Source organism: Eretmochelys imbricata, chromosome 3 (genome assembly GCF_965152235.1).
Source record: "Eretmochelys imbricata isolate rEreImb1 chromosome 3, rEreImb1.hap1, whole genome shotgun sequence".
In the NCBI taxonomy this organism is placed as follows: Eukaryota; Metazoa; Chordata; order Testudines; family Cheloniidae; genus Eretmochelys; species Eretmochelys imbricata.
Window position 1 is genome coordinate 116,620 of NC_135574.1, and position 20,036 is coordinate 136,655.

The 20,036-nt window shown below is 48.7% G+C and overlaps 1 protein-coding gene across 3 annotated transcripts in view; it reads right to left on the reverse strand.

Annotated features, from left to right (window-relative positions):
- GPN1 (GPN-loop GTPase 1) overlaps positions 1-20,036 on the reverse strand; it is a 127,517-nt gene that overhangs the window by 47,954 nt on the left and 59,527 nt on the right. The window contains exon 14 of one of the 3 annotated variants that reach the window (XM_077812224.1): positions 7,190-7,987. The exons of the other annotated variants lie outside the window; for them this stretch is intronic. Within the exon in view, the coding sequence (XP_077668350.1) occupies positions 7,902-7,987 (86 nt within the window). The 3' untranslated portion in view covers positions 7,190-7,901. Of the gene's footprint in view, positions 1-7,189; positions 7,988-20,036 lie in introns of those variants that run through there. 3 annotated transcript variants of the gene reach the window in all.

Genomic DNA, 20,036 nt, shown 5'->3' on the forward strand with positions numbered 1-20,036 from the left:
GTAGTGTGGCCTTGTCCTTCCCTCCTCCCCTCACTCACCCCTCCCGGGCTACCTTGAGAGTTTTCCCCCATCTGTGTGATGAATTAAGAAAGAATGCATGATTTTGAAACAATGACTTTATTGACTCAGAAAGCGGTGATCAAAGTGGGGAGGGCGGTTGGCTTACAGGGAAGTAGAGTCAACCAAGGGGGCGGGTTTTCATCAAGGAGAAACAAAAAGAACTGTCATACTGTAGCCTGGCCAGTCATGAAACTGGTTTTCAAAGCTTCTCTGATGCACAGGGTGCCCAGCTGTGCTCTTCTAATCGCCCTGGTGTCTGGCTGAATGTAATTGGCTGCCAGGCGATTTGCCTCAACCTCCCACCCCACCATAAACATCTCCCCCTTACTCTCACAGATATTGTGGAGCACACAGCAAGCAGCAATAACAATGGGAATATTGGTTTCACTGAGGTCTAGTCAGTAAACTGTGCCAGCGTGCTTTTAAAGGTCCAAATGCATATTCTACCACCATTCAGCACTTGATCAGCCTAGAGTTGAACTGCTCCTGACTACTGTCCAGGATGCCTGTGTATGGCTTCATGAGCTGTGGCATCAAGGGGTAGGCTGGGTCCCCAAGGATAACGATAGGCATTTCAACATCCCCAACGGTAATTTTCTGGTCTGGGAAGTAAGTTCCTTCCTGCAGCTGTTCAAACAGACCAGAGTTCCTGAAGATGCAAGCATCGTGCAGCTTTCCCGGCCATCCCACGTTGATGTCGGTGAAACGTCCCTTGTGATCCACCAGTGCTTGCAGCACCATTGAAAAGTACCTCTTGCGGTTTACATACTGGCTGCCAAGGTGGTCCGGTCCCAAGACAGGAATATGCGTTCCATCTATCGCCCCACCACAGTTTGGGAAATGTGCAGGTCATAGTGGATGGCTTTGCTGCAATGGGGTTCCCTGAGTCACTACCCTTGATAGGTTTCAGAGTAGCAGCCGTGTTAGTCTGTATTCGCAGGAAGAAAAGGAGTACTTGTGACACCTTAGAGACTAACAAATTTATTAGAGCATAAGCTTTCGTGAGCTACAGCTCACTTCATCGGATGCGTTCAGTGGAAAATACAGTGGGGAGATTTATGTACATAGAGAACATGAAACAATGGGTGTTACCATACACACTGTAATGAGAGTGATCACTTAACTTAAGGTGAGCTATTACCAGTAGGAGAGCGGGGGGGGGGGGAGGGCGGGACATTTTGTAATGATAATCACGGTGGGCCATTTCTAGCAGTTGACAAGAACATCTGATAGCAGCAGCTCAGTGACTGTGTTGGCTACTTGGATCACAGCAGCCCCCACAGTAGATTTACCCACTCCAAATTGATTCCCGACTGACCGGAAGCTGTCTGGCGTTGCAAGCTTCCAGAGGGCTATCACCACTCACTTCTCAACTGTGTGGGCTGCTCTCATCTTGGTATTCTTGCGCTTCAGGGCAGGGGAAAGCAAGTCACAAAGCTCCATGAAAGTGCCCTTATGCATGTGAAAATTTCGCAGCCACTGGGAATCATCCCAGACCTGCAACACTATGCGGTCCCACCAGTCTGTGCTTGTTTCCAGGGCCCAGAATTGGCATTCCATGGCATGAACCTGACCCATTACCACCATGATGTCCAAATTGCCAGGGCCTGTGCTTTGAGAGAAGTCTGTGTCCATGTCCTCATCACTATCGTGATCACGCTGTCATCGCCTCCTCTTGCAAGTTCTGCACATAGTGCAGGATAATGCATGAGGTGTTTGCAATGCTCACAACAGCAGCGGTGAGCTGAGCGGGCTCCATGCTTGCCATGGTATGGCGTCTGCAGGACAGCAGAGTTGCAGCAGAAATGGTAGATGATGATGGATGCCATGAGAATAGATATTTATATAGAACAATGATAGGACCTGGGCCAAAAGAAATCTGATGAGGTTCAACAAGGACAAGTGCAGAGTCCTGCACTTAGGACGGTAGAATCCCATGCACCGCTACAGACTAGGGACCGAATGGCTGGGCAGCAGTTCTGCAGAAAAGGACCTAGGGGTTACAGTGGAAGAGAAGCTGGATATGAGTCAACAGTGTGCTCTTGTTGCCAAGAAGGCCAATGGCATTTTGGGATGTATAAGTAGGGGCACTGACAGCAGATCGAGGGATGTGATCGTTCCCCTCTATTTGACATTGGTGAGGCCTCATCTGGAGTACTGTGTCCAGTTTTGGGCCTCACACTACAAGAAGGATGTGGAAAAATTGGAAAACATCCAGCAGAGGGCAACAAAAATTATTAGGGGGCAGGAACATGACTTATGAGGAGAGGCTGAGGGAATTGGGATTGTTTAGTCTGCGGAAGAGAAGAATGAGGGGGGGATTTGATAGCTGCTTTCAATTACCTGAAAGGGGGTTCCAAAGAGGATGGATCTAGACTGTTCTCAGTGGTAGCAGATGACAGAACGAGGAGTAATGGTCTCAAGTTGCAGTGGGGGATGTTTAGGTTGGATATTAGGAAAAACATTTTCACTCGGAGGGTGGTGAAGCACTGTAATGTATTTACTAGGGAGGTGGTGGAATCTCCTTCCTTAGAAGTTTTTAAGGTCAGGCTTGACAAAGCCCTGGCTGGGATGATGTAGTTGGGGATTGGTCCTGCTTTGAGCAGGGGGTTGGACTAGATGACCTCCTGAGGTCCCTTCCAACCCCGATATTCTATGATTCTATGACCTGCGAGATGGATTCATGGCACCAGGAGAGCAGAGTTGCAGCGGAAACGGTGGAGGACGACAGTTAGCACTGCACACATTTCCCGAGGAAGAACACAAGTACCTGGGAGCACATGACAGACAACATGGAGAAATTTGCTATTGAGACAAAAGCAGCAGAGCAAAGATGCAGCGGAAGCTGTGGATGATGACAATGGTTAGCAGTCCTACTGCAGCATCTGCTGACAGCAGTATGGCGTCTGCACGGAAAAAAGACATGAAACGATTGTCTGCTGTCGCTTTTATGGAAGGAAGGGCAACTGATGACATGTACCCAAAACTACCCGTGACAATGTTTTTGCCCCATCAAGCATTGGGAGCTCAAGCCAGAATTCCAATGGGCAGCGGAGACTGCAGGAACTGTGGGATAGCTACCCACAGTCCAACGCTCCGAAAGTTGACGCTTGCCACAGTACTGTCGATGCACTCCACCAACTTAATGCGCTTAGTGTAGACATACCCAATTGACTGTATAAAATCGATTTCTAAAAATCCACTTCTATAAGATCGACCTAATTTCGTAGTGTAGACATACCCCTAGTTACCGCTTCAATACAAAGGCCTGAATTGTTGCCAGGTCCAAGAGAAACTATCAGAATTTGCATGGTTCAGGAGGTGGTGAAAAATCTGTTTCCCTGAGAGGCAGTAGATGCATGAATGAAGGCTTTATAATCTCTTTTTCAGGTCTGCCATGACTGGCACCAACTTGACTAAACTGCAGTAAACACTGAGGTAAAACATAATTCTTTATTCAGTTCTATTGTTTTGAGGTAAATGTGAGACACCTAACCTAACATTCTTATCTCCATTCAAAAAAGAAACAAAAACGTGTTCAGGTTAAAGCTGCCTGAAAAAGTCAGATCGTTACAACAGCAAGGTTACTCACACATCTATAGCCAATGGCAGCCAAAGGAGCTGACATCAGTGGAGCTCCGCTTTTTTTTATTTAACTCCTGCTCCAAAACACAATGCCCAAAGGGCATGACTTTCCAAAAGGTTCCAGATCACCATGACACAGCACAGGCACCTTGAATCCTACCAGTGGGAATACATAAGAGGCATCTGATGATGAAGGGGCAGTATGTGACATCATCTTTCTCGTAGAGACATTTTTGAGTTACTGTATGGATAAAAAGAAAAGGAGGACTTGTGGCACCTTAGAGACTAACCAATTTATTTGAGCATAAGCTTTCGTGAGCTACAGCTCACTTCATCGGATGCATTCATGAAAGCTTATGCTCAAATAAATTGGTTAGTCTCTAAGGTGCCACAAGTCCTCCTGTTCTTTTTGCAAATACAGATTAACACGGCTGCTACTCTGAAACCTGTATGGATAAAAGCTGTCTGCTGCAGAGGAAGGCTGTCTACCTCCAGGTAGCAGCTTTGTGGTAGGAGCAGACAAATGCAATTACTAGTCTAAATCTCAGTAACAGTAGAACCTCAGTTACAAAGACCTCGAATGGAGGTTGTTCATTACTCTGGAATGTTCGTAACTCTGAACAAGGCGTTATCGTGGTTCTTTCAAAAGTTTACAACTGAACATTGACTTAATACCGCTTTGAAACTTTACTATGCAGAAGAAAAATGCTGCTTTTAAACATCTTAATTTAAATAAAACAAGCACAGAAACAGTTTACTTATCCTGTCAAATGTTTGTTTAAACTTTCCTTTTTTAAAGTAGTTTATGTTTAGCACAGTGCTGTAATGTATTTGCAGTTTTTTGGTCTCTGCTGCTGCCGCCTGATTGTGTATTTCTGGTTCCAAATGAGGTGTGTGATTGACTGGTCAGTTCGCAACTCAGAGGTTCTACTGTACATTTAGTGGATACAAGTGGGAAAAGAAGCTTTGAGTTGCGAGTTGGACATGTCACTTGTGGAGGTGACTAAATTTTCAGATGGGCAAAGAAGAAATGGTTACCTACCTTTCGTAACTGTTATTCTTTGAGATGTGTTGCTCATGTCCATTCCATTCTAGGTGTATGTGCGCCCATGTGCATAGTCGTCTGAGACTTTTACCTTAGCAGTATCCACAGGGTCAGCTGTGATGCCCCCTTGAGTGCTGCAGTCATGCGTCGGTATATCGGGTGCCACCAACCCAACGACCTTCTCGCCTGCAACTCCAACATAGGGGCAGGAGGGCAGGTAATTGAATGGATGTGAGCAAAACATCTCAAAGAACAAGAGTTATGAAAAGCAGGTAACCGTTTTTTCTTCGAGTGCTTGCTCATGTTGATTCCATTCTAGGTGACTCATAAGCAGTATCCTCGGAGGTGGGCTCAGAGTTCACAGCCTAGCTGCTTGCAGTACTGCTTTACCGAAGCCAGCATTGTCCCAGGCCTGTTGGGTAAGCATGTAATGGGACGTGAACGTGTTGTCAGATGACCAGATGCCGCCATACAGATGTCCTGGACAGACACCTGGGCTACGAAAGCTGCTGAAGAGGCTTGCTCTCTGGTTGAGTGGGCAGTGACAATCGCTGGAGGTGGCACCTTCGTATGGTCATAGCAGTAGCAAATGCAGGCGGTGATCCAAGAAGAAAGTCTTTGAGCGGACACCAGATGACCTTTTATCCTGTCAGCCACCGCGATGAACAGCTGTGTCGGTTTGCGGAATGGCTTGGTCCCTTCAATGTAGAAGGCTAGCGCCCTTCTGACATCTAGGGAATGCAGCTACGCTCCTCCTCCAGCTTATGTGGCTTTGGAAAAAAGACGGGTAGATAAATGTCCTGGCCCATGTGAAACTGGGAGACCACCTTAGGCAGGAAAGCCAGGTGTGGATGCAATTGGACCTTGTCCTTGTAAAAGACTGTATAGGGTGATTCCAACGTAAGTGCTCTAATCGCAGAGATCCTGTGGACTGAATTTATTGTGACCAAGAACGCAACCTTCCAAGAAAGGAAGGGGAGAGAACAGAAAGCCAGAGGCTTGAAGGGGGGTTGCCACAAATTGCAGCATGAAGCCCAAAGAAATTGTGTTGAGCACTCAACAGTCCGAGGTCAGCTGCAACCAGGCTGACAGAAGGGGTGTAGACAGTTGAGGAAAAAGCAGGACGTGGATCCTGGGCAGTGGCTGGGCTGCCATCCTTGGGTGCATCCTCAAAATGCCTGTTTCTGGCTGCCCTGGTCTCTAGAGGGGGTAGGCTGGACAGAAGAGCGGGAAGACGAAGTGTGCCGTTGCCTAAACCCCTTGTCTTTCTCCTTCTTTCTGTAGAAGCTGGATTTGGGGACACCCCACAACAGTGACTGAGGCAGAGAAGGCGGAAGCCGGAATGGCATTCTAGCTTGTTGAAGGGTGTGCAGCTCTGCAGTCACAGGACAAAAAAGGGGGGTTAGTGGGTACAGACTGTTGTAACAAGCCGTAAATCCAGTGTCACTAATAAGACCATGATTTTTAGCATCCAGCTAAATTAAGGTGGCGTGCAAGTACCCCATCTGGATGAGGGCTGAGAAGTCCGATACGGAGTGGCTGCTTTGTGAAAAAGTGTTCGCTCCTATGATATGGCTTTTTACAACCATCTGTAGCCCACTAACCCCCTTCTTTGTCCTATGACTGCAGAGGTGTTAGCGGGCCACTTCACCTTGAATAGTTTCCCAAACCTGAAGGAGAGCTCTCTGTAGCTCGAAAGCTTGTCTCTTTCACCAACAGGAGTTGGTCCAATCAACGATATTACCTCAACCACCATGTGTCTCTAATATCCTGGGGCCAGCACGGCTACAATACTGCAAACAAAATAGAAATAAGGAGCACACTTTTAATAGTGATTATAATTAACCATTGGAACAACATACTTAGAAACAGTGGATTTTCTCACTTGAAGTTTAAAATCAAGACTGGATATCTTTCTAAAACATATGATTTTGCTCAACCAGAAATTATGGGACTGATGTAGTGATTACAGAGTGTGATTTTATGGCCTGTGCATGTACGTGGTTGGACTACATGATATTAGTGATCCCTTCTGGCTTTAAAATTTACGAAAAAAACTCCTGATGATGGATAATGTATATAGCAAATAAGTAACTGTAGGTAATGGGAAGATTTCCGTCTTCCTGACTTGGATAGCACCCTTCATTTTGCTTGTCTTGGGGGCCAAAAAGTTTTAGAACTATTTGGAATAAGAATGAAACTGACGCGTAATTGTAGGTGGCCAGCACAGTGCCCACAACACTATGCAGGGTATTGGTTCATTTCTGACTGAGCGGGAAGGAGCACCAGCTACTGAATCACTAACAACACTTCCTGCAGCACCTGCGTTTTCAGTGTCTCTGGTCACAGGATGAAATGCCGTTTAGCTTCACAGCTCAAGATACTATGGCTTCAGGCACACAGCTCACTCCCAGTGTTGTGCCTCTGGGCGTGCTGCAAGCTTATTCAATGAACCTCCCATAAAGTTCAACTCTGTCATTCCCAATCACCACTAAGCCATTTGTCAATAGCAAAAAATACTTTATAATAAATTACAGAACAAAATAAAATGTCAAACATGGGATTGCAATGACATTTCAGTTACCCTGTTTCAGTCACTCAGAGAAAACTCCATTTACAAACAACTTCCTGAAAAGACCTTTCTAGCCTCTGACCAAATTTTAGCTACAGAATTTAATAGGGAATACATTTAAAATTGAGGCTCTGGCTATCGTCACACAAGACTATTGCCCCAACCCTCTGAATTTGAGCCACCACCATAACTAAAGGGAGACAATTCCCAGAAGAGCCTTCCAGCAGAGGTCTCACCCGTCCCCTGCACCCAACAGAAACCATAAGCTTTGAATGTGGGGATGGTGTTGAACTCCTAGGGGTGGACCAAAGCTTCAGACAATAATGATGACACACCAGGAATTCAAGTTCCCAACAATGTGGAGCAAAACTATTTGGAGAAAAGCGAAAAGTGCAATCCTTATTTTGTTTTAAAAGTCACAATGGCAAAAGATTAAACACCTGAAGTCAGAACTCCAGCTCACAGTAACCAACTGATTTTGCAAGTACAGATATTTAAGTATCAGAGAAAGTGCTTCACAGAAGTTAAATTGCATACAAGGCTGCACTGGTGTCTTCACAGCACAGAAGGTGGTGGACACTTTGCTCTTGCTGTTCCCTCCAGTCGAAGGGTTTGCAGCGCTTTGCTTCTGAAAGTCTCTTAGTGGCTGCTTCTATTCTGGTACTTCATCCTGGTCTCCTGCATGAAGTTTCTGAAGGCTGGTTCTTCTTGGCTTTCCTCAGTGACTTTGGGGAGAGAGAACAAACATACATAATTCAGTACTAAGCCAGCTCCTACCCTACTTAAGGTTCTGAGTTAAGGTGGGAGTAAGGCTACTGGGAACACAGAGTAGGATGTAAAATGTCTATCTAGGTCTTCATCTACTTGCAGTTCCCTTCTCCTTGGCCCACTCAAGTCCCAGAAATTCCCAGGAGAGGAATATGAGAAGCTAGAGAGAATTGGACAGGGAAGAGGAACACACACAGTCTCTGCCTCTCCCCGCCATGCTCCCTGTCACTCACCCCTACACACACCAGTTGAAAAGTGGCTGGCAATCTAGTAGGATCCCCATGGAACATTGGGATTAAAAAACCTGCATCATATGACACTGTACCTGCCTCATGAAGCATTGCAAACCCTTCCCAAAGCACCCTGTGGCCAGTTGCACAGTGGGATAGCTACCCACAGTGCACTGCTCTCAGTGTCAATGTAAGAGCTGCTAGCGTGGATGCACTCTGCCAACACAAGAAGCATAATGTGGACATGCAACAGTGGTTTAATTAAAGTGCTTTAATGAAAACAGCATAACTCTTGGCGACAAAACTCTGCAGTGTAGACATAGCCTAAGACATAGCCTTTCCTATCCATCCACACAGCTAAAACTCTCATCCAAGTCTCACATTTCGATTACTGAAACATTCTTCTCGCTAGCCTTAACAAATGCAATCTTGCTTCACTTATATCCATTCAGAATGCTGGCTGCAAAGAATTTTCCTAGCCTCTCTCTTTGACCAGGTCACCCATCTCTTGCATCCCTCTTCTGGTTCTCCCTTCTCTATCACATCAAACATAAACCTGCTTGTATTCGTTTTCAAGGCCCTTCACGGTCAATCCTCACTTTACCAATTATCTCATTTGCTAATGAGCTGTTGATGCTTGCCTCTGATCCACCCATGGTGGCAGCCTCCACTGCACATTTGTTACACTTTCAAACAAGCATTTTCTCCACTGCTGCTCCTCACACTTGGGAGGCGCTCCTCCAAACTTCCACAAAGCTATCTTATTCTCCACTTTCAAATCCCTCCTCAAAACTCTTTGCCATGATGCCTACAAAAAGGTTGACAATGGTTAGGCTACTGGTGAGCTAAGACCACTGTTTATCATTCTGACTCCATGTACTCCTCCATCCATTTGTTATCTCTTTGTCCTATATTTAGACTGTAAGCTCCTTTAGGTGAGTACTGTCTTTCTGTTCTGTTTGTACAGCACCTAGCACAATGGGGCACTGGTCCACAAAAAATGGTTACTAACCTTCCGTAACGGTTGTTCTTTGAGATGTGTTGCTCATGTCCATTCCATACTAGTTGTGCACACACCACATGCACAGCTGCTGGAGATTTTTCCCTTAGTGGTATCTGTAGGGACAGCCCTAGCGCCCCCTGGAGCCCTGCATTTATGTGCCCATATAAGGGGAGCCGCCAGCCCTGCACCCTCTCAGTTCCTTCTTGCTAGCAACTCCGACAGAGGGATAGGAGGGCAGGCCATGGAATGGACATGAGCAACACATCTCAAAAAACAATTACAGAAGGTTAGTAACCGTTTTTTCTTCAAGTGCTTGATCATGTCAATTCCATTCTAGGTGACTCACAAGGAATATCCCTGGCAGTGGGCTCAGGGTTCACGGATGTGTCGACTGCAACACTGCTCTCCTAAAACTGGCATTGTCACGGGTCTGCTGGATGATGGCGTAGTGGGATGCGAAGGTATGGATCAATGACCACATTGCGGCCCTGCAGATGTCCTGGCCTGGAATCTGTGCAAGGAATGCTGCTGATAAAGCCTGGGCCCTTGTACAGTGGACTGTCACAATGGCCGGCAGCAGGACTTTGGCCTGCTTGTAGCACGCCCAGATGCAGGCAGTTATCCAGGAGATCTTCAAATGATACTGGCAGACTTTTCATCCTGTCCACCACCGCTATAAAGAGCTGCGTTGATTTGAAGGCCAGGGCCCACCTATCGTCTAAAGTATGTAGTTGACGATCCTCATCTGATAGGTGAAGCTTCGGAAAGAAGACAGGCAGAAAAATGTCCTGGTTGTTATGGAACCGTGAAACCACCTTGGGCAGGAAGGTTGGGTGGGGGTGCAGCCAGACCTCATCTTCGAAGAACACCTTATAAGGGGTTCTGAAATCAGGGTTCTGATTTCAGAGACCCTTCTGGCCAACCTAATTGCCACCAAGAATGCAGCCTTCCATGACAGAGGTAGCAGGAAACAAGATGCCAATGGCTCAAAGAGGGGCCCCCATGAGCATTGACAGTACCAGATTCAAGTCCTATGGAGGAATCAGGTCACAAACCTGTGGGTAAAGTCTTTCCAAGCCTTTATGGAACCTGACTGTCATCTCGTGTGAGAAGACTAATTTACCCTGGACCGGAGGATGGAAGGCCGAGATCATAGAATATCAGGGTTGGAAGGGACCTCAGGAGGTCATCTAGTCCAATCCCCTGCTCAAAGCAGGCCCAATCCCCAACTAAATCATCCCAGCCAGGGCTTTGCCAAGCCTGACCTTCAAAGCCTCAAAGGAAGGAGATTCCACCACCTCCCTAGTAAACGCATTCCAGTGCTTCACCACCCTCCTAGTGAAAATGTTTTTCCTAATATCCAACCTAAACCTCCCTCACTGCAATTTGAGACCACTACTCCTCGTTCCGTCATCTGCTACCACTGAGAACAGTCTAGATCCATCCTCTTTGGAATCCCCTTTCAGGTAGTTGAAACCAGCTATTAAATTCCCCCTCATTCTTCTCTTCCGCAGACTAAACAATCCCAGTTCCCTCAGCCTCTCCTCATAAGTCATGTGTTCCAGTCCCCTAATCGTTTTTGGTGCCCTCTCCTGGACGCTTTCCAGTTTTTTCACATCCTTCTTGTAGCGTGGGGCCCAAAACTGGACACAGTACTCCAGATGAGGCCTCACCAATGCCAAATAGAGGGGAATGATCACATCCCTCGTTCTGCTGGCAATGCCCTACGTATACATCCCAAAATGCCATTGGCCCTCTTGGCAACAACGGCACACTGACTCATATCCAGCTTCTCGTCCACTGTAACCCCTAGGTCCTTTTCTGCAGAACTGCTGCTGAGCCATTCGGTCCCTAGTCTGTAGCGGTGCATGGGATTCTTCCGTTCTAAGTGCAGGACTTTGCACTTGTCCTTGTTGAACCTCATCAGATTTCTTTTGGCCCAATCCTCTAATTTGTCTAGGGCCCTCTGTATCCTATCCCTACCCTCCAGCACATCTACCACTCCTCTCAGTTTAGTATCATTTGCAAACTTGCCGAAGGTGCAGTCCAGGCTATCCTGCGTGGCCACCAGGTGGACCTTGACCGAAGACAGAGCCAGACCTTGGTGCTTCAGGTAGAGTAGATAGTCATCTATGCAGTCCATCTTGGACTGAGACGGGAAAAGACCCCAATTGGAGGCCCAACAAGTGAAGCGCTTTCACTTTGCCAAGTAGGTCACCTTAGTAGAGGGTTTCCTGCTACCCAGTAAAACTTGCTGAACCTGCTCCGAGCAGGCCCGTTCCTCAGGGTTCAACCACGCAGCAGCCAAGCTGTCAGATGTAGGGATGCGAAGTTCAGGTGAAGCAACCAACTTTGGTTCTGTGAGATCAAGTCGGGAGCTATGCTACCGAAAGTGTGCCATATCAATGCGGGTGTGGCCACGCTGGGGCTATCAGGATAATCCTAGCTTTGTCCCTTTTTATGTGGGCCAAGGATCTCAGTGGGAAGGCGTACAGTAGTTCCCCTGCCCATGAAAGCAGGAAGGCATCAGACAGGGAGCCCTTGCTGAGCCTACGCATCCAGCAAAACTGCTGCCATTTCCTGTTCTGTCTGGAGGCAAACAGGTCCACCCAGGGGGTCCGTGACCTCTCGAAGATAGCGCTGATGACCTCTGGATGAATGGACCACTCATAGTGAGAGGAAAATGACCTGCTGAGCAGAACAGCCAGTGCATTCTGAGCCCCTGGGAGGTGTGATGCCTTGAGGTGAAGGGCATGTTCCACACAGAAGTCCCACAACTGAAGAGCCTCCTGCCACAGGTCCTAGGAGCGAACTCTGACTTGCTTGATGATGTAAAACATCATGGGCGTGTTGTCCATCAAGATCTGCAATACCCTGCCTGACAGGTAGGGACGGAACATCTGGCAGGCCAAGCGTATCACCTTGAGTTCCCTGACATTTATGCGCAGGGAGAGTATGAGCCCCCCACCCCAGGTCTGAAGCACCTGAGACCAATGCCACTGATGGGTATGGGGCAGCAAAGGGGACTCTGTTCATTGTGCACAGTTCTGTCCACCAAGTCAGTGATGCTAAAACGGTCAGCAGGATTGTGAGAATTAGGTCCAAGTGGTGCCTGCTGGGAGAGTAGACTGACACTAGCCACATCTGCAGAGGTCTGAGACGCAGCTGCACATACTGCACCAGGTAAGTAAACACTGCCATGTATTCCAGCAGCTTGAGGCATATCTGAGCTGTCATGAGTTGGTGGGCCCTGACATGGGTGATTAGGTCCGACATCGCCTGGAACTGGGCCTCCAGCAGGTATGCCCTGGCCTCAGTGGAGTCAAGCACTGTTCCTACAAACTCCATTCTTTGAACCAGGATCAAAGTTGATTTCTGCTCATTTATAACCAGACCCAGCTCCGAACACATGGCCCATATAACGCTGAGTTGGACCTGAGCTTGTGAGCGGCCCTTGATTAACCAGTCATTGAGGTATGGGTATCATAGAATCATAGAATATCAGGGTTGGAAGGGACCCCTGAAGGTCATCTAGTCCAACCCCCTGCTCGAAGCAGGACCAATTCCCAGTTAAATCATCCCAGCCAGGGCTTTGTCAAGCCTGACCTTAAAAACTTCCAAGGAAGGAGATTCCACCACCTCCCTAGGCAACGCATTCCAGTGTTTCACCATCCTCTTAGTGAAAAAGTTTTTCCTGATATCCAATCTAAACCTCCCCCACTGCAACTTGAGACCATTACTCCTCGTTCTGTCATCTGCTACCATTGAGAACAGTCTAGAGCCATCCTCTTTGGAACCCCCTTTCAGGTAGTTGAAAGCAGCTATCAAATCCCCCCTCATTCTTCTCTTCTGCAGGCTAAACAATCCCAGCTCCCTCAGCCTCTCCTCATAAGTCATGTGTTCTAGACCCCTAATAATTTTTGTTGCCCTTCGCTGGACTCTCTCCAATTTATCCACATCCTTCTTGTAGTGTGGGGCCCAAAACTGGACACAGTACTCCAGATGAGGCCTCACCAATGTCGAATAGAGGGGGACGATCACGTCCCTCGATCTGCTCGCTATGCCCCTACTTATACATCCCAAAATGCCATTGGCCTTCTTGGCAACAAGGGCACACTGCTGACTCATATCCAGCTTCTCGTCCACTGTCACCCCTAGGTCCTTTTCCGCAGAACTGCTGCCTAGCCATTCGGTCCCTAGTCTGTAGCGGTGCATTGGATTCTTCCGTCCTAAGTGCAGGACCCTGCACTTATCCTTATTGAACCTCATCAGATTTCTTTTGGCCCAATCCTCCAATTTGTCTAGGTCCTTCTGTATCCTATCCCTCTCCTCCAGCGTATCTACCACTCCTCCCAGTTTAGTATCGTCCGTGAATTTGCTGAGAGTGCAATCCACACCATCCTCCAGATCATTTATGAAGATATTGAACAAAACCGGCCCCAGGACCGACCCCTGGGGCACTCCACTTGACACCAGCTGCCAACTAGACATGGAGCCATTGATCACTACCCGTTGAGCCCGACAATCTAGCCAGCTTTCTACCCACCTTATAGTGCATTCATCCAGCCCATACTTCCTTAACTTGCTGACAAGAATACTGTGGGAGACCGTGTCAAAAGCTTTGCTAAAGTCAAGAAACAATACATCCACTGCTTTCCCTTCATCCACAGAACCAGTAATCTCATCATAAAAGGCGATTAGATTAGTCAGGCATGACCTTCCCTTGGTGAATCCATGCTGGCTGTTCCTGATCACTTTCCTCTCATGCAAGTACTTCAGGATTGATTCTTTGAGGACCTGCTCCATGATTTTTCCAGGGACTGAGGTGAGGCTGACTGGCCTGTAGTTCCCAGGATCCTCCTTCTTCCCTTTTTTAAAGATTGGCACTACATTAGCCTTTTTCCAGTCATCCGGGACTTCCCCGGTTCGCCACGAGTTTTCAAAGATAATGGCCAATGGCTCTGCAATCACAGCCGCCAATTCCTTCAGCACTCTCGGATGCAACTCGTCCGGCCCCATGGACTTGTGCACGTCCAGCTTTTCTAAATAGTCCCTAACCACCTCTATCTCCACAGAGGGCTGGCCATCTCTTCCCCATTTTGTGATGCCCAGCGCAGCAGTCTGGGAGCTGACCTTGTTAGTGAAAACAGAGGCAAAAAAAGCATTGAGTACATTAGCTTTTTCCACATCCTCTGTCACTAGGTTGCCTCCCTCATTCAGTAAGGGGCCCACACTTTCCTTGGCTTTCTTCTTGTTGCCAACATACCTGAAGAAACCCTTCTTGTTACTCTTGACATCTCTCGCTAGCTGCAGCTCCAGGTGCGATTTGGCCCTCCTGATTTCATTCCTACATGCCCGAGCTATATTTTTATACTCTTCCCTGGTCATATGTCCAACCTTCCACTTCTTGTAAGCTTCTTTTTTATGTTTAAGATCCGCTAGGATTTCACCGTTAAGCCAAGCTGGTCGCCTGCCATATTTACTATTCTTTCGACTCATTGGGATGGTTTGTCCCTGTAACCTCAACAGGGATTCCTTGAAATACAGCCAGCTCTCCTGGACTCCTTTTCCCTTCAAGTTAGTCCCCCAGGGGATCCTGGCCATCCGTTCCCTGAGGGAGTCGAAGTCTGCTTTCCTGAAGTCCAGGGTCCGTATCCTGCTGCTTACCTTTCTTCCCTGCGTCAGGATCCTGAACTCAACCAACTCATGGTCACTGCCTCCCAGATTCCCATCCACTTTTGCTTCCCCCACTAATTCTACCCGGTTTGTGAGCAGCAGGTCAAGAAAAGCGCCCCCCCTAGTTGGCTCCTCTAGCACTTGCACCAGGAAATTGTCCCCTACGCTTTCCAAAAACTTCCTGGATTGTCTATGCACCGCAGTATTGCTCTCCCAGCAGATATCAGGAAAATTAAAGTCACCCATGAGAATCAGGGCATGTGATCTAGTAGCTTCCGTGAGCTGCCGGAAGAAAGCCTCATCTACCTCATCCCCCTGGTCCGGTGGTCTATAGCAGACTCCCACCACTACATCACTCTTGTTGCACACACTTCTAAACTTAATCCAGAGACACTCAGGTTTTTCTACAGTTTCGTACCGGAGCTCTGAGCAGTCATACTGCTCCCTTACATACAGTGCTACTCCCCGACCTTTTCTGCCCTGCCTGTCCTTCCTGAACAGTTTATAACCATCCATGACAGTACTCCAGTCATGTGAGTTATCCCACCAAGTCTCTGTTATTCCAATCACGTCATAGTTCCTTGACATCACCAGGACCTCCAGTTCTCCCTGCTTGTTTCCAAGGCTTTGTGCATTCGTATATAAGCACTTGAGATAACCTGTTGATCGCCCCTCATTCCCAGTATGAGGCAGGAGCCCTCCCCTCACAGACATTTCTGCCTGTGCTTCCTCCCGGTATCCCGCTTTCCCACTTACCTCAGGGCTTTGGTCTCCTTCCCCCGGTGAACCTAGTTTAAAGCCCTCCTCACTAGGTTAGCCAGCCTGCTGGCAAAGATGCTCTTCCCTCTTTTCGTAAGATGGAGCCCGTCTCTGCCCAGCACTCCTCCTTCATGGAACACCATCCCATGGTCAAAGAATCCAAAGCCTTCTCTCTGACACCACCTGCGTAGCCATTCGTTGACTTCCACGATTCGACGGTCCCTACCCAGGCCTTTTCCTTCCACAGGGAGGATGGACGAGAACACCACTTGCGCCTCAAACTCCTTTATCCTTCTTCCCAGAGCCACGTAGTCCGCAGTGATCCGCTCAAGGTCATTCTTGGCAGTATCATTGGTGCCCACGTGGAGAAGCAGGAAGGGGTAGTGATCCGAGAGCTTGATGAGTCTCGGCAGTCTCTCCGTCACATCGCGAATCTTAGCCCCCGGCAAGCAGCAGACTTCTCCGTTTTCCCGGTCAGGGCGGCAGATAGATGACTCAGTCCCCCGGAGGAGAGAGTCCCCGACCACCACCACCACCCGCCTTCTCCTCTTGGGAGTGGTGGTCGTGGAACCCCCAACCTCAAGACATCGCATCTCATGCCTTCCAGCCAGCGGAGTCTCCTTCTGCTTTCTCGCCCCAGACATATCATCTGGTCCACTCTCTGCAACGGTACCTGCGGAGAGAACATGAAAGCAGTTAGTTACCTGTGTCAAACCTGGGTAAATCTGCACGCCTTGATATCTCAGTTAAGCTGCAACCACCAACATACACTTTGTGAAAACCCTTGGGGCTAATGAGACACCAAAGGGGAGTGCAGTTAATTGATAATGGTGCTGCCCCACCATGAGCCAGAGGAATCTCTTGTGCCCATGGAAGATGGAGATACTGAAATATGCATCCTTTAAATTGAGGGCGGCATACCAGTCTCCCAGATCCAGGGAGAGAATGATGGAGGCCAGAGAGACCATGTGGAACTTCAGCTTCCTGACGTTTGTTGTAGCAATGCAGGTCCAGGATGGGCCTGAGGCCCCCTTTGGCCTTCGGGATTAGGAAATATTGGGAATAAAACCTTTGCCCCTCAAATCTTGAGGAACTTCCTCTATGGCCCTCATGCATAGGAGAGCTTCCACCTCCTGGACGAGGAGTTGCTTGTAAGAAGGGTCCCTGAAGAGGGGCAGGGTTGAGGAGTAGGAGGGGGAGATGGACAAAAACTGCAGGGTATACCCAACTGCCATGGTGTTGAGTACCCAGCGGTTCAAAGTTATTAGGGACCATGCAGCATCAAAAGGAAACAAATGGTCCAAAACCAAAAGAGGGGATGGATCCTGGGTCAAGTCCGGAACACCGTCCTTGGGTGCAACCTCAAAAGGTCTGCCTCAAGCCACTGGGGTACCTTCCCGAGTTTGACAGAGGCAGAGGTGGATGGTGCAGGCAGTTGGCGCTTATAACCTTTCCCTTTTTTCTTACAGGGATCATCCCTGGGAAACCCTGAGAACCTGGGAGGCAGCTGCAGCCAGAAATGTCTTCTGGAGGCTGGGGATGTGTACAGGCCCAAGGAGCACAGCGTGGCCCTAGAGTCCTTCAGTCCTTGGTGTTCGTCTGTTCCGAGACGAACGCACCTGGGAGGTCTTGGACTGATTGCTGCACCTCGTGAGAAAGACCCGATAATTGCGGCAATGAGCTGTTTTGCCTGGACACTGCTGACGCCATTGATCTGGCTGCTGAGTCGGTCGCATCCAAGGCAGCCTGAAGCGAGGCCCTGGCCACCAACTTGCCTTCCTCCAGGATGGCCAAGAATTTCTTACTTGACTCTTGTGGCAGGGAGTCTCTGAACCTGGCCATCGAGTTCTAGATATTAAAATTGTACCTCCCAGCAATGCCTACTGTTTGGAGATACGAAGCTGTAGGCTGGTTGTAGAATATACCTTCCTACCAAATAAACAGAGTCTCTTTGCACCCTTATTTTTAAGGGTGACACTTGCCTTCCCCTATCTGTCCTGCTCGTTTGCTCATACATATATTCACACCCCTTAGCTGGGACATAATATTTCTTCTCTGCCCTTTTTGAGATTGGGGTGGGAAAGATGGGGTCTATCACAGCACCCTAATCAGCTTCAACACCCTTTTGCGAACTGGTAGGGCCACTTTGGAGGGGGTCACTGCAGCTAAAATGTCAAACAGGTTGTCCATGGGCTCGAGGTCCTCCACCTCCAGCCCCAAGTTTGTGGCAACCTGCTTGAGGAGCTCTTGGTGAGCCCCGAAGTTGTCTGGTGGAAGGGGATTGGCCGGACCCACAACCACCTGGTCTGGGGATAATAAGGAAGAGGCCATCACTATAGGAGGAGCTGGCTCCTCCTCCACCACTGGGGTTGCCTCCACTTGGACCACGGCTGGGGTCTCAGTATTGGGGTCAGAGTCAAGGTTCGGCACTGGCTGGGGCTGTGTTGTGGTTCGCCTCTCAGATACCACCAAGGATGACATCTGGGACTAAGGTCCCAGCACTGACGGGAAACACCCTCCCCTCCCCACCCCCCAGGTTCCGATATTGCCAGTGCACTGGCCACTGCCCTGGTGGCCAAGCGCCTGCAGAAGGTTCGGCACCGAAGTCCGGTGCATACAAGCTGATGCCAGTGTCTTCTTGGGGGAGGGATGGATACACACCTGTATTCTGATGAGGACTCTTCCCTCAGAGACAATGGTGGAGCCGTTGCCACTTCCGTCTATCGGCTGTGATGGGGAGCCAGGGAGTGGTGCCAGGAAGCTGGAGATCGGAGCAATGGAGCAGGCAATCATTGTCATGGGACTGGAGATAGGTGTCACCAAGCTGGGGATTGGTGTCGTGAAGCTGGCAACTGGGAAGCCGGCGACCGGTGCTGCAAAGCCTGAGACCACTGAAGTGGGCCCATAGAGGGTTTCTCTCTGGTGCGGGCTGCCATCGACGATTCCGCTGGTTGAGGTTCTTGGGGTGTGGGTGGCACTGGGAGCGACATTAGGTCTCTTGACACCTGGAATGTCTCCAGCATCAATGGGCTTGCAAGTGTAGGATGGCCCGACTGCTCCCAGGAGTCAGTGGTGGATCCTGGACCGGGCTTGGTGACCTGGGTGGAGTTGCCACCGCCAATCTGCAGAGGACAAGTGGGCCAGCACCTTGTCAACCATTCCCCGCCTAACCTTTTTCGGCACTGGGGAGTGCCCTCTTGGGTGCGCTGTTTCTTGTGCCTTTCCCTCAGCACTGGAGATGGCAAATGGTGCTGGGGAGGGCATGGTGCTGGTGGAGTACTCAGTACCGAGGCTGATGTGCTCAGCACTGAATCGGAGCGGCACATCTCTGAAGTTGGTCTAAGTGCTGCTTCCATTAACAGGGCCTTAAACGAGTCTCCCTGTCCTTGTGTGTGTGTGGCCGGAAGCCCCTGCAGATCCTCCACCTGTCCTTAATATGGGCTTCCCTGAGGCACTTTAAGCAGCTCGAATGGGGGGTTGCTCACTGGCACAGGCTTAACGTAAGTGGCACATGGTTTGAAACCTAAGGACTGGGGCATGCCCCGCCCCTAGGACTATGTCCCAATATGGGACTGCTATCTACTTAACTAACTAACTAAACTTTTAACTATATACAGATCAGCAAAGTCCAAAAACCATTAGAAAGCTTGCAAGTGCAAGAGATTTTCCAGCAACCATCATGGGCAGTAAGAAGCAACTGAGAGGGCGTGAGGCCGGCGGTGACCCATGTACAAACACATAACCCCACGGCTCCAGGGGAAACTAAGGCCTGCCCTAGGGATACCACTACGGGAAGCATCTCCAGCAACTACACAGGTGGCATGCGCATGCCTAGCATGGAATCGACATGAGCAAGCACTCAAAGGACTTGGGCTTTTAGGTGCTATGGTAATACAAGTAACTACAATGGGAAATCATAATGGAATAGGCTGGTTCTAGTGGGGTTCGACCCAATGCTATTTAATCTTTTTGTCAATGATCTGGAAGTAAACAGAAAACCACTGCGGATAAAATTTGCAGATTATACAAAAAATCGGTGGAGTGGTGAAGAATGATAAAGAAAGTTCAGTTCTCAGAGTGACCGAGATCACTTGTAAGATAGGCCCACTTGAACTGTGTGCATTTTTTATGTAGTAAAATGCAAGGTCACACATCTGGGATCAAAGAATGCAAACTACAGCTCCAGAACGGGAGACTGTATCCTGGAAAGCAGTGACTCTGTCTGAAAAGGACTTAGGAATTATAGTATACAAATAATTGAACATGAGCTCCCCATGCAATCCTGCGCCAAAAAGGGCCAATGTGATTCTCAGGTGTATAAACAGGGAAGCAGTGTGC